At 43.9% G+C, this 11,665-nt stretch overlaps 2 protein-coding genes across 2 annotated transcripts; one reads left to right on the top strand and one right to left on the bottom strand.

The window, feature by feature from the left end:
* Positions 1 to 1,667: 1,667 nt before the first annotated feature.
* On the bottom strand, positions 1,668 to 3,087 carry O0I10_004205 (ATPase GET3; the record flags this gene model as incomplete). Its single annotated transcript, XM_058484266.1, has 8 exons — positions 1,668 to 1,852; positions 1,911 to 2,049; positions 2,107 to 2,211; positions 2,269 to 2,419; positions 2,477 to 2,576; positions 2,660 to 2,702; positions 2,762 to 2,925; positions 2,979 to 3,087. The coding sequence occupies 8 exons, from the start codon at positions 3,085 to 3,087 to the stop codon at positions 1,668 to 1,670; spliced, it is 996 nt and encodes a 331-aa protein (XP_058344891.1).
* Positions 3,088 to 3,761: 674 nt separating this feature from the next.
* O0I10_004204 (uncharacterized protein) lies at positions 3,762 to 7,510 on the top strand (the record flags this gene model as incomplete). Its single annotated transcript, XM_058484265.1, has 13 exons — positions 3,762 to 4,481; positions 4,537 to 4,623; positions 4,687 to 4,839; positions 4,898 to 5,030; positions 5,096 to 5,205; positions 5,261 to 5,653; positions 5,716 to 5,820; positions 5,882 to 6,005; positions 6,060 to 6,497; positions 6,564 to 6,748; positions 6,811 to 6,948; positions 7,008 to 7,421; positions 7,490 to 7,510. The coding sequence occupies 13 exons, from the start codon at positions 3,762 to 3,764 to the stop codon at positions 7,508 to 7,510; spliced, it is 3,021 nt and encodes a 1,006-aa protein (XP_058344890.1).
* Between the last annotated feature and the right edge of the window lie 4,155 nt (positions 7,511 to 11,665).

The raw sequence follows: 11,665 nt of genomic DNA, 5'->3' as shown, positions 1-11,665 counted from the left end.
CCCCCCCCCTTTTACCCCCTTTCATTTTTTACCCCCAGCCCTTTGATTGTTTTTCTTCATCTTCTCGTGTTCACTTTCTCATTGTATGATAATGTTTTATGATATTCTTCTTTCTCCCTTTCGCTTTTGGAGTTGCAAAAAAAAAAAAGTTATGTGGTCGTGTGGTAAGCTTGCTTTACCCGACCAAGAATGATTACCCTTTTCACCTGACACCCACACACCCAATGTACGTAAATAAAAAAAGGCACAGGGCAACCAATCTTGTTGACAAGTATTGCACATGATAAAAGAAGCGATATGGAATGTTATGTTAATGCGCCGCTTTATGCTGGCATAAGATGATTATCCCACTTGACAGGTTGCATAAACTCAAACAAGGCAATCAGGCACTGGTGATGGAAAAGGAACAGTGCGCTATAATTAAACGGCTTCTCACACGGACATTGTATATACTGCGCCGTGCGCACTGATCTTGCTACGCTCTCACACTGGCTGCTTGATCTCATTGGTTATGTTTTGCTCCCTTCGAAATGTGCCTTATTTTGCATCATGCATTAGTCATAGCTTGCATATGCACCTTATACACTTGTCGATCGTGCCCCTTGAATAGATGGATCCCCCATGATAAAAGACACAAAGAGCATTCTAGACATGAAAGAGATCGAAAATCGACACACACACACATGCACAAGGTTAGAGTTTGGTACAAGGTGGTCTAATCGCGCGCGCTACCTTTACGCCTATCACTGTGTGTGTGTGTGTGTGTATCGGGCCTTGGCTTTTGTGTTCCATGGATGTGGATGATATCGCCTTTGCCTATTTTTTTTTCTCATGTCGATTGGGTTTGTTATCGAATGCGCCCTCCGCTTCTCAGATTATTTGACATCCGTTACGCGTCTTTCGTTTCGGTAGCAAAATCCCAAAGATGTTATTATATCTCTGATTCTCCGATCTCAAGACAGCTATGTTACACATCCGCTTCTTGGTCGGTCGCCCACTACCGGGATTAGCTATTACAACTCATCCCGAGCTTATCTTGGCTTAGTGCCTATCGCTCGCTCGCTCGCTCGCTCTCCCAACATAGGGATCTCCTCCTCGTTAGTTAATATTAACCCTTACTTGCACTAAAAGTGGAAAAGCCTTTCTCTCATTCCCCCGTATATAGAATGAACAGCTATATCAGCATTCATCAACAACAGTGGGTAGTACTTGTAAGCTTCGGGAAAGTATGCAGCTATTTCCCCACGAACAGCTGTTGTACATACGCGGTCAGCATGAGTAAATAGGTAACTTTCTCAAATGTCATATTACCACTCCCACTGCCACCCGCCTCTTCTACACACAGCACACCAATCGCACCATGGCGCCGTGATTGCTATCATTCCCACACTTTTTTTGATGGGTTGTCAAGGTATAGTCCCAATTGAGGAAATCATGCGATATATATCTTGCTTCTTTTTTTCCCAAGCTTTACACTGACATTCTATTTGTCTCCTTGATCAACATGTAATGTTATTTCTCCATTTAGGTCATTGGTGACACATTCAGGCACGGACATTTGCATAGCCGCCGATTTGTATGGTGCAACAACACCCCATTTCTTTCCTGCTGTGGTGTGGTAGAATTGCGTTTTTGAATGGGACAGAAAAAGATCTACAATGACGTTTTTATTTGGGAGTCTCAAAGGGTTCTACAAGCATCTTGCTAAATTCCTTAATGTCTTCAGTGCCACGCACTTCCTTGGTGAGCAATGGCATACGCACAATATGGAAGTCCTCATACAAGTCATAAATTTGCTCGAGGTATTTTTGTTGCATCTTGTGTCGGACGTTACAATGCTCACAATTGGATCCTACATGTTGCCCATGAACACCTCGGCTCTTGTTCAATCCCCCTCTCCCCTTACTTACCATCCTTGGGGAACAACAGTTGGTTCACCACAATGTTGTGAGTGTCGATATGGTAAGCAGTCAACTCTTGAATCATACGCTCGGTCTCGTACAAGGACAAAAATTCTGAAATGCACACACAGATAAAGGTTGTGATGTTCTATAGACGCATACATAAGTCACGTGACTCGCCACATCCATAATTTGTTAGACTTACCGGATCCTTGAATTGATTGTTCACCTCCGTGATCACTGAACGCATTTCCTCCAACTTTGAAAACATGTCTTCTTGATTGGCATTCAATCCCATCATGCCTGAAACCTGTTGATGGATTATTTAATCATCATCACTCATTCGCCTTGAAAATGCAATGCATACCTGTTGGAACATGGGACCAAAACGACCACTTAGACCACTGATCTTTGCCAAAGCCTTTTCCAACACGGTAGGGAACGACAAGAAGCGGAGGGTGTGACCAGTAGGTGCCGTATCGAAGACGATGACGGAGTATTTCATTGATTTCACTTGTCTATGGATGATGTACATAAGTACAACAACAACCAAGAAGCATCGAATGACGACTTACTTCATGACTTCAGCAAAGCCCATGGCTTCATCGACACCGGGAATGGCATAAGCCAAATCTTGCACCATGCTGCCCATAGCGTTTGCATTGCCCTGATCAGCTGAACAAAACAAGGTCTCGTGTCAGCCCCTCTACGCACGCACACACACACACACACACATATCCCTCTTTCTGTATGCTTACATTGCTCGATCATCTCTTGAATGCTCGAAGTGGGATCGATTTCCTAAGATACCTTTAGATGATGATGACACCCCCAAGACATATCCACTACTCGTTACATACCATAGCATACAGGTTGTCAAAGCCATTGACAAGCGAAGCTTCCTTGGAGAACTTTTGACCAAAGGCATCCGACAAGTTGTGTGCAGGATCGGTTGAAATCAAGAGCACGGATTCTCGTACCTTGGACAATTGAACAGCAAGCGAGCAAGATGTGGTTGTTTTACCTGTAAAATGGTGAGCATGACCATGTTGCATTGTCCCTGTTCTTGTTACTTACCAACACCGCCCTTGCCACCAACAAAGATCCAGTGCAAGGACTTTTGATCCAAGACGTTCTTGAGAGTTGGCTCGAGGGGTTGGAAATCGTCATCCGAAATGTCAGACATGGTTGAACGTGTGTGGTGGTGGTGGTGGTGGGCGTAACGCGTTGAGGAGGTAGTGGAAACGGGAAGAAAGTGTGCTACGTGTTTGTATCAAATTGCCTGAAAGTCCACCTCCCCTCCCCTCCTTAATGCTGGGCTTTTCCTCCTATTACTATCACTATTACTTTCACATGACTTCACCCCACATACACACTCACATTTACGTTGGCTACATGTTTGATCAAAGATGGATTGTTTAATAAGAGTCAATGGTGGATCACTTCCCCAAAGCAGCAGCAGCAGCGACAACAGCTGCCCACCGTTCAATGCTGAGTGTTTAGTCTTCGATTCCTTGTATCGCCACCACTACTATAATCAGCACCAAACGCCACCTTTTTTGGACTATAAGATCAATAAAGTCAACATTACCCCAAGATCAAAAGTTTGCATAGGTAAATAGAATGTCTTTTATTACAGCTCCTTGTTTGATATCACCTTTGTGAATCTCTAGTAACCATCCTTTTGTAAAGTAACCACATGGGTCACGTGCACCTGCTGATCATAGCGTGCGTGTGTATGCATTATCAGCCAGTGAATTCACTCCACAATGCAGCAGCAACGTTTTGTCAGTCCGATCTACGTGTCATTTTACTCTTTGCTTCACTCTTCCACCTGTCAGCCACTTCTTCCTATACAACATGAACAACCAACGTCCACCGTATCCCATGCAGCCACAAGGTACACGTCCTCCACCACCCCATGGTCATCCTCAAGGCCCAAATGCCGCTGCTGTCAGACCACCACTTACACCAAACGCCAATCAACAACGTCCTCAGCAACAACAACAACAACAACAACCAGGCAATGCTCCTATGCCACCTGCTGGACAACCACGATTGGCTCAAGGCTTCAATCCTAATCGTCCAATGCAATCTCCACCGCTTGTCAATCCATCACAACCAGGCCAGCCACCCACTATTATGCGTCCTGCTCCTTCACCAGTGGCAACAAACTCACCCATGACACCTCAACAACAACAACAACAGCCTCGACCAGGATACGTTGGTCATAGTCCCTCTATGGCACCAGGAATGGGTGTAGTATCTCCAGGATCCACAAGCATGGCATCACCTGCTGCTGCTCCTGCTCCTGCTCCTTCAAGTACAACAGAGCATCATAGACGCAGAAGAATGTATCCAGAACAAATCACGCAAGCATACATGGATGAACCTGCTACCTCTATGGCACCACCACAACAACAGCAACAACAACCTCAATACATGACACCAGCAGGTGGACAGGCTACACAAGGAATGGCGGCTCCACAGCAACAACCCTATCCTGGATATAATAATCAACAAGCATCAGTAAGCAGCATGGCAACTCAATTCGGTAGCATGAGCTTGGGTGGAAGTAATGTGAGTGTATATATACTTGTTCAAAGCGCGTCTATTAACAAGTATGGTTGAATAGGCACCCCATTCAGTTCCTTTGTCAGGGTTACGTCCACAAATTGTCGATCTCAAGGGACCCCAGCCTGCCATTCGTCTGCCACCCAATGTAAGATGATCGATCGGATGGGCTCGTATCTAAGCATACTAGTGTCTTACCACGTCTTTACAGGCATCATTGACCGATTCGCCCTTTGCAAATTGTGATCCATCCTACAAGTGCTCCACATTAAATGCCATCCCATCCACCGAACAGCTTTTGAAAAAGTCACGTCTTCCATTGGCTCTTGTGCTGGCACCTTACAGAACAGTGGATGAAGGCGAGGTAAGGGGGAAAAAAGGAGTGTAAACCTTTATATCACTCATCATCATGTGTATCATAGCAACCTGTTCCCGTCATTACTGATAGCGTTATTTCACGATGTCGTCGTTGCCGCACTTATATCAATCCCTTTGTTACGTTTGTCGAAGGAGGCCAACGTTGGAAATGCAACATGTGCTTTTTGCTGAATGATGGTATGTGTATTCTTTTATGCAGCATGGTTGGCTCTATGAAATGCTGATCTCCTGTGTGATATTAGTGATGTCCGCTTTTGATTATGATTCTGTTGCACAACGACCTGTGGATCGCTGGAAAAGAGCTGAATTGAATTATGGATGTGTGGAATTTGTGGCACCTACAGAGTATATGGTAAGCCGCAGGTAGACTTTGTTGTTGCAACAACAAGCTGATCCAAGTTGAATAGGTTCGACCACCCCAAGCACCCGCCTATGTTTTCGTCATTGATGTATCCTATTCAGCAGTACAATCAGGGATGGTGGCAACAGCTGCAAGGACCATTTTGGATTCTCTTGAACGCATACCCAACAAGGAGCACCGTACCAGAGTCGCCTTTATCACTGTTGACAGCTCGTTACACTTTTATAGCTTGAGTGAAGAAGCAAGCGAACCCCAAATGCTGGTTGTCTCTGATCTTGAAGATGTCTTTCTTCCTCAACCCACCCAACTCTTGGCCAATCTCTCCGAGAATATGGAGGCTATCAAAGGATTCTTGGAAAAGTTACCAGACATGTTCAAGGCGACTGCTTGTGTGACCAATGCTTTGGGAAGTGCCTTGCAAGCAGCCTATAAACTTGTGGTATGTGATGATGGAATGGATCACTGGCATTTGTCTCATCATGTGTGTATATATGAAAAAAGTGTGCCAACGGCGGAAAAATCGTTTGTTTGCAATCGACCTTACCCAACGCTGGTATTGGAGCTCTCAAACCTAGAGAAGATGTCAAGATGCTAGGTACAGCCAAGGTGAACTTTTTGCACACATTCCACTTTCGCTCCCTTCTCCTAATCCAATTTGAAATGATAGGAATCACAACTTTTGAATCCAGCATCTCCATTTTTCAAGTCCTTTGCAGTGGATTGTTCGAGAGCTCAAGTTTCTTGTGATATGCTTATCTTTGGTGGACAATACTCGGATGTCGCTACATTAGGTATTCAATTTGATCAAGTCTTTTGTGCATACCTAATCACTTTTACTTTATAAGGCTGCTTACCTCACTATACGGGTGGTCAAACCTATTACTATCCTGGTTTTAATGCGAGCAGGACCGAGGATGCACTCAAGTTTGCACACGAATTTTCCGAATTGTTGGCTGAAGAGATTGGATTGGAGGCTGTTATTCGTATTCGAGCTTCTCGAGGACTACGCATGAGCGCTTTCCATGGCAACTTTTTCATTCGCTCCACTGATCTACTTGCTCTTCCCAATGTGCCACGCAACCAGTCTTATTGTGTTGAAGTGTCTATCGAGGATGAAATTAAGGCACCCACAGTATGCTTCCAAACGGCATTGCTCCACACGACATGCCATGGAGAGCGACGTATTCGAGTCATTACCCTTTGCCTACCTGTCACTTCCTCTATATCTGAAATTTATGCAAATGCCAATGAACAAGCACTTGCTGGTTACTTGACCAACAAAGGTAATAACGTCAACTGTGTGATGGACAAGGATCGGAATTGCTCATGATCGTGTTGATTATTGATAGCCATCGAGAGAGCACTTTCTTCAAAGCTGGATGACGCGCGAGATGCCATTGTCAACAAGTTGGTGGATATCCTTGGTATCTACAAGTCCCATGTACAAGGATCGGCACCAGGATCAACACCCCAATTGACAGCCCCCAACAACTTGAAATTGTTACCATTGCTAGCATTGTGTCTCATCAAACATGTAAGTCCTTATCCTTGTACGATCATCATCACAAGAGGCTAAATGTGTGATGTCTACTCTAGGATGGATTGCGGCAAAGTTCTCAAATCCCTACCGACTTGCGTTCAAATGCCATGAATCTTTTGCGTACCATGCCTTTGCAATTACTATTGCCGTATTTATACCCCAACCTCTATTCTCTTCACAATATGCCTCCGGAGGTAAGATGGTGCATCATGTACAGAGAGAGAGGATGTCGTGGCTGATCCAATATTATTAGGCCGGTGAGATCACGGAGAATGGTGTATCGTTTCCTCCAGCATTGAATTTAACAGCTGAAAACATTGAACCGCATGGATGTTACCTCTTGGAAAATGGACAACATATTTTCATTTGGGTGGGACGCGGCGTTGTACCACAGCTATGTGCCGATTTATTCGATGTACGGTCATATGAAGGATTACGAGGTGGCAAGGCCATCCTACCCACACTTGAAACACCCATCAATCGCAAGGTCAACATGCTCGTTGGCAAGATTCGTGAAATGCGCAGGGGCAACTATTATCCTAATCTTTATCTTGTCAAGGAGGATGGTGATCCTTATCTTCGACTTTGGTTCTTGTCCCATTTGGTTGAAGATCGAACCGATAACATCATGAGCTATCAACAATTCTTGCAACATCTCAAAGACAGGGTATGTAAATGATGACTTTTTTTGCGCACGTGACACTCTATCTCATCCCTTCCTCCCCCCCTTTGTAGATGACCTCTGCATCCTACTGATATGGATACTACACGACGTTATTTTAGATTGACACCAAGTTTGATTTTATTAAAGATCGAATGTACCCTTATAACATAAACTTGATTTGAGTCTCTCAGTAATACAATACTTGTTGTCGATGTGTATACCGAGGGTTGTTCACCACTTTATCAGCTCGCTCTTTCATCAATCAACGGACAACAACTCCCACGCCCACGTATATAAAAGCATACATGTTGCCACCACCATCATGATCGCCCATTTCTTTTGTCCGTTGTATCCATTGACCATTATGGGGTAAGTGACAACCAATGAAATCTTTTGGATGATGCTCACGCATTCATCCTCTATGTAGCTCTTTGCTGTTGTCTTTTGACATAAGACCCTATTCCCTGATGGTGGTATGTACGATAATCATTTCAACCATGCTTGAGTAGTGCTTAAAACAGCCTAGATGTAATACCTTGCTTTGCAAGTAGTAGGGCAACCCCGGTTTAGACTACGCCGAATTCATAGGCGGTACTTTGGCCATCAACGAAGAGTACGGCACATTTGATCAGGCAACATTGCTCTGGCCATAGACAAGGCTCAAGCGTGCCGTACACTGCATACATCTCGAACTATGAACATATCGACTGGGTCAAACTTATCGAGGACAAAGCTCCTTTCACCAATGATGATGATGGAGACGAGTACATGGATCTGATCAAGATATACATACGACGTGCAGACGTAGTATTGACCAAGGAAGAGTGTGGCAAACACGAATCTGGCAAACATGTGCAGCAAAAGGTGACAGAAGAAATCTAGACCTTGGACGACTTCATGGTGCGGATGCGCAAAGCACATGGAAAAGATTGGGTTACGCATGTATCCAAGAAGACAAGGATATACAAGAAGCAGCTACGTTCAACCAAAGACCGTAGTCGTCGCCTTCCAACGAAGAGCAAATACAAAGGGCTTGTTGAGAATGAACGATTGCAGTTGGTGGCGAATCCAGTGACGGGGATGCTACAAAGCAAAGGTTTGTAATACCTTTGTTCTACTTATTCATGGAGCTCACAAAACAATAGATGCAGAAAATCATTGCGAAAACATTGGTGAAACATCTGCTAACAGCGTGGAGATAATCTTGGACTCAAGCTGCATAAAACCAGCATAATCAACTCTATGCACGGATCACTTCACTTATTCTCTTCTCGAGGCCATTCCACTCCTCCCTATTGTATTACAAAAGCCATATACTTCTTGCATGACTGATAACCGGGACCACCTTTATTTTTCCATCTTCGAAGCAATAGTATTGTAATCCACAAGCTAGCAAAGTCCAAGCGTGTAATAAATAAACAATGCTTTATTTCATCTAGCTATCTTGCTATGTACTGTACATTGCCACCACCATCGTCGTAGTCGCCCTCCGTCATCATTCCTACTTGTACTCGTCACCAGTTGTCAATCTCATCCGTCACACCAACATCCAAAAATACACAAGTTGAAAAGAATGGGATCTTGCAGGCTTCCTTTTGAATCTCGTTGTCGTCATCATTGTCATTGTTGTAGACGGGGTGATCATCGTAATCGTCATTGTTGTGAATGTGGTAATCATCGTAATCATCGTCTCTATAAATAAGAAAGCAGGCAAGTTAGACCATCTGGTACCGGAATGATGACGATTTGGTATACCGTTAGGCGATCCTCTCCAAGGAATAAAGCAAATCAGAAGGTATTCACAAACCAAATCACCGCCATACGAGCAACGTCGGGCGATCCCTTGTTCTTGAGAAAGCACTGCACGAATCACGCAAGGCCAGTTCGATCCATGGCAAGGAAGGACTCACTTACGTAGAGTCCAGGCTCATAGTTGTCCTCATTCATCCTCTCCAAAGAAAGAATGATCCCCAATCCTTCCAATCATTTCCCACCTCATGAAAAGAAATCCTCAAGGGAAATAACGAGCCTATCTCGAGAAGAGCGTGTTGGTTCAACACATTCACGAGCTGTTGCAAATCCCCTTTTACCTCAACACGGTGACCATGCTCTTCCAACAACCCATCGTCAACTCAACGCAGGCCTATAGAGCCCTGGACGCGTTCCAAGAAGCTTTTCCAGCACACTTGGCTAGTGCAGAACGACGCAACGGCCACTTGATCCAGGCTGGAACTTGAACCCAAAGAGATGGTGATGCCCCCAAGTTGGATTGCCTGACCAAAGAAACCTATTCAATTCACTATTAGCACACACACAATAAACACCCTTTTCATTGTTTGTTTCATTGCACTTGCCTTTTCCATATACACAAAAACCCCTTTGTTGTTGGTTACTGGAAACCGAAAGCCATGGTGTAGTAGTGTAGTTGAGCCGAAACAAAACCAGCCAACGTCTTGACACCAAACTTGCCCTCTATACAAGCTAACACGTCATGGAACAAGTTCGGCTGCAACATTCGACTCTGAATGTACCTGTTGACACCAAGCGTAAGGCGGGAATAGCAACGAACAAAAGGAAGCAACGGTATCGCCATGGCGACAACACGCTCATTCCTCGGCACTTGGACACACTCTCACTCCTTGACAATGCATGTTACCTCACAGTCAACAAGAGCACTACTCTTTGATAACACATTACCTTGAGTGGAATGGCGTGAAGGCGATAAAACCAGACGAGCGACAAAGAGAAAGAGACGCGTTGTCTCAAGTCGTGGAGCTACCGTCCCCAAGTTTAAATTCCCTACTGCTATTACACTGAGGCCACTCAATGACCCCACACACACACACCATCCACCCATCGTCATCATCACCCTTACGATAGACAATGGATACACGTAAATAAAAGAAATGATCCTCACGTATAGCAAAAGGGTGTGTGCCATTTTACACTTTACACGATAACGATGATCCAACCACAGCCATTGCCTTGGTGCCAGGTTAGCTCAAATCAAGGAAGTTGACTGATGGGCATGATGGGCTGGAGCAGGGGAATCGTTCACATGCATTGGATTGGGAAACAAAGGTGAATGGGAGAAATGGGTTATGCATTTTAGGAACTATACCTAAATAACGTACAAGTATCATGCATCGCCTGTGCTGATTGACTCAAGTTACACAACACGTCTCTCTGCATCTTTGGCTCTATTGTAGTCATCCTACTTGACAATCAAGAAAGACCTCTTTTCATATAGCATCACGCTCGATTATGAAGATTTTGAGAAGCAGCTATCTATATATTGTGCCTATGCAACAGTGTGGTGCTTCTTCCTTATCGATGGTGTTGAGAGCCCTCTAAGGAAGGTGAACACCTTTTCTTACTACGTGATCAGTGGTTCGTGTGTCAGCAAGGTGGATCGAACACCCTTTCTTTTACGTGACCGATGATTCGTGTGTCAGCAAGGTGGATCGAACATCTTTTCTTTTACGTGATCAGTAACAGCCATAGTATAGAAGTAGCTTTATTTATGTCTAGCGACTTGCTTTAGCAGCCATCGAATACACCGCAATACAAGCAATCTTCATTGTTTCGCTACAGCGAAAGATGTCCAAAAGAGATAAACCAACAGCTAGATGGAAAAGGAAGCAGCTCTTTTAACAAGCACATTGATTATAATAATAGCATCACAATGTTGCAAAAGGTGCAAACCGGATATATATGATACTTTTTGACACACATGTTATTCATAAACATGATAGGCTCATCATAGAATCAGCCTTTTTTATATCATAACGCTATTTTGTTATTGTACAAAGGCATTCTTCGTAATTGCTGAATGGTTCATCATCATAAAAGTAATCATTGATTTAATTTTTGATATGGTAGTCTATTGATGCCTGTTTTTGCTTATCATACATGTATACTTAAAATGATGATACAGGCGTTTCTAAAAGCACCAAAAGATGCAGACAGAGGAGCTGCTAGCATCCATCGATACGATATATCGTTTGAACGAAAAAATCAATCACGTGATCATCCTGTCGCAGCAACATACCGGATCTTCTTGATCGGTATTATCTTTTTATACATCTTTATCATCTTATCTTCTTTATGCTGCGCCCTCCATCATTACTTCGCCACATCCATATTACTTAGCCATCTTGATATACTTAGCCCCATCCAACAATTATAAATAGTGGACGATCTCATAGAATAAAACATTATCTTACGTTCTCTTTACTTTATTGTCT

This window comes from Lichtheimia ornata, assembly GCF_029851405.1.
Source record: "Lichtheimia ornata isolate CBS 291.66 chromosome Unknown scaffold00015, whole genome shotgun sequence".
NCBI classification, from domain to species: Eukaryota; Fungi; Mucoromycota; class Mucoromycetes; order Mucorales; family Lichtheimiaceae; genus Lichtheimia; species Lichtheimia ornata.
Note: the sequence above shows the minus strand (reverse complement) of the source record. Positions and strands in the feature narration are given on the sequence as shown.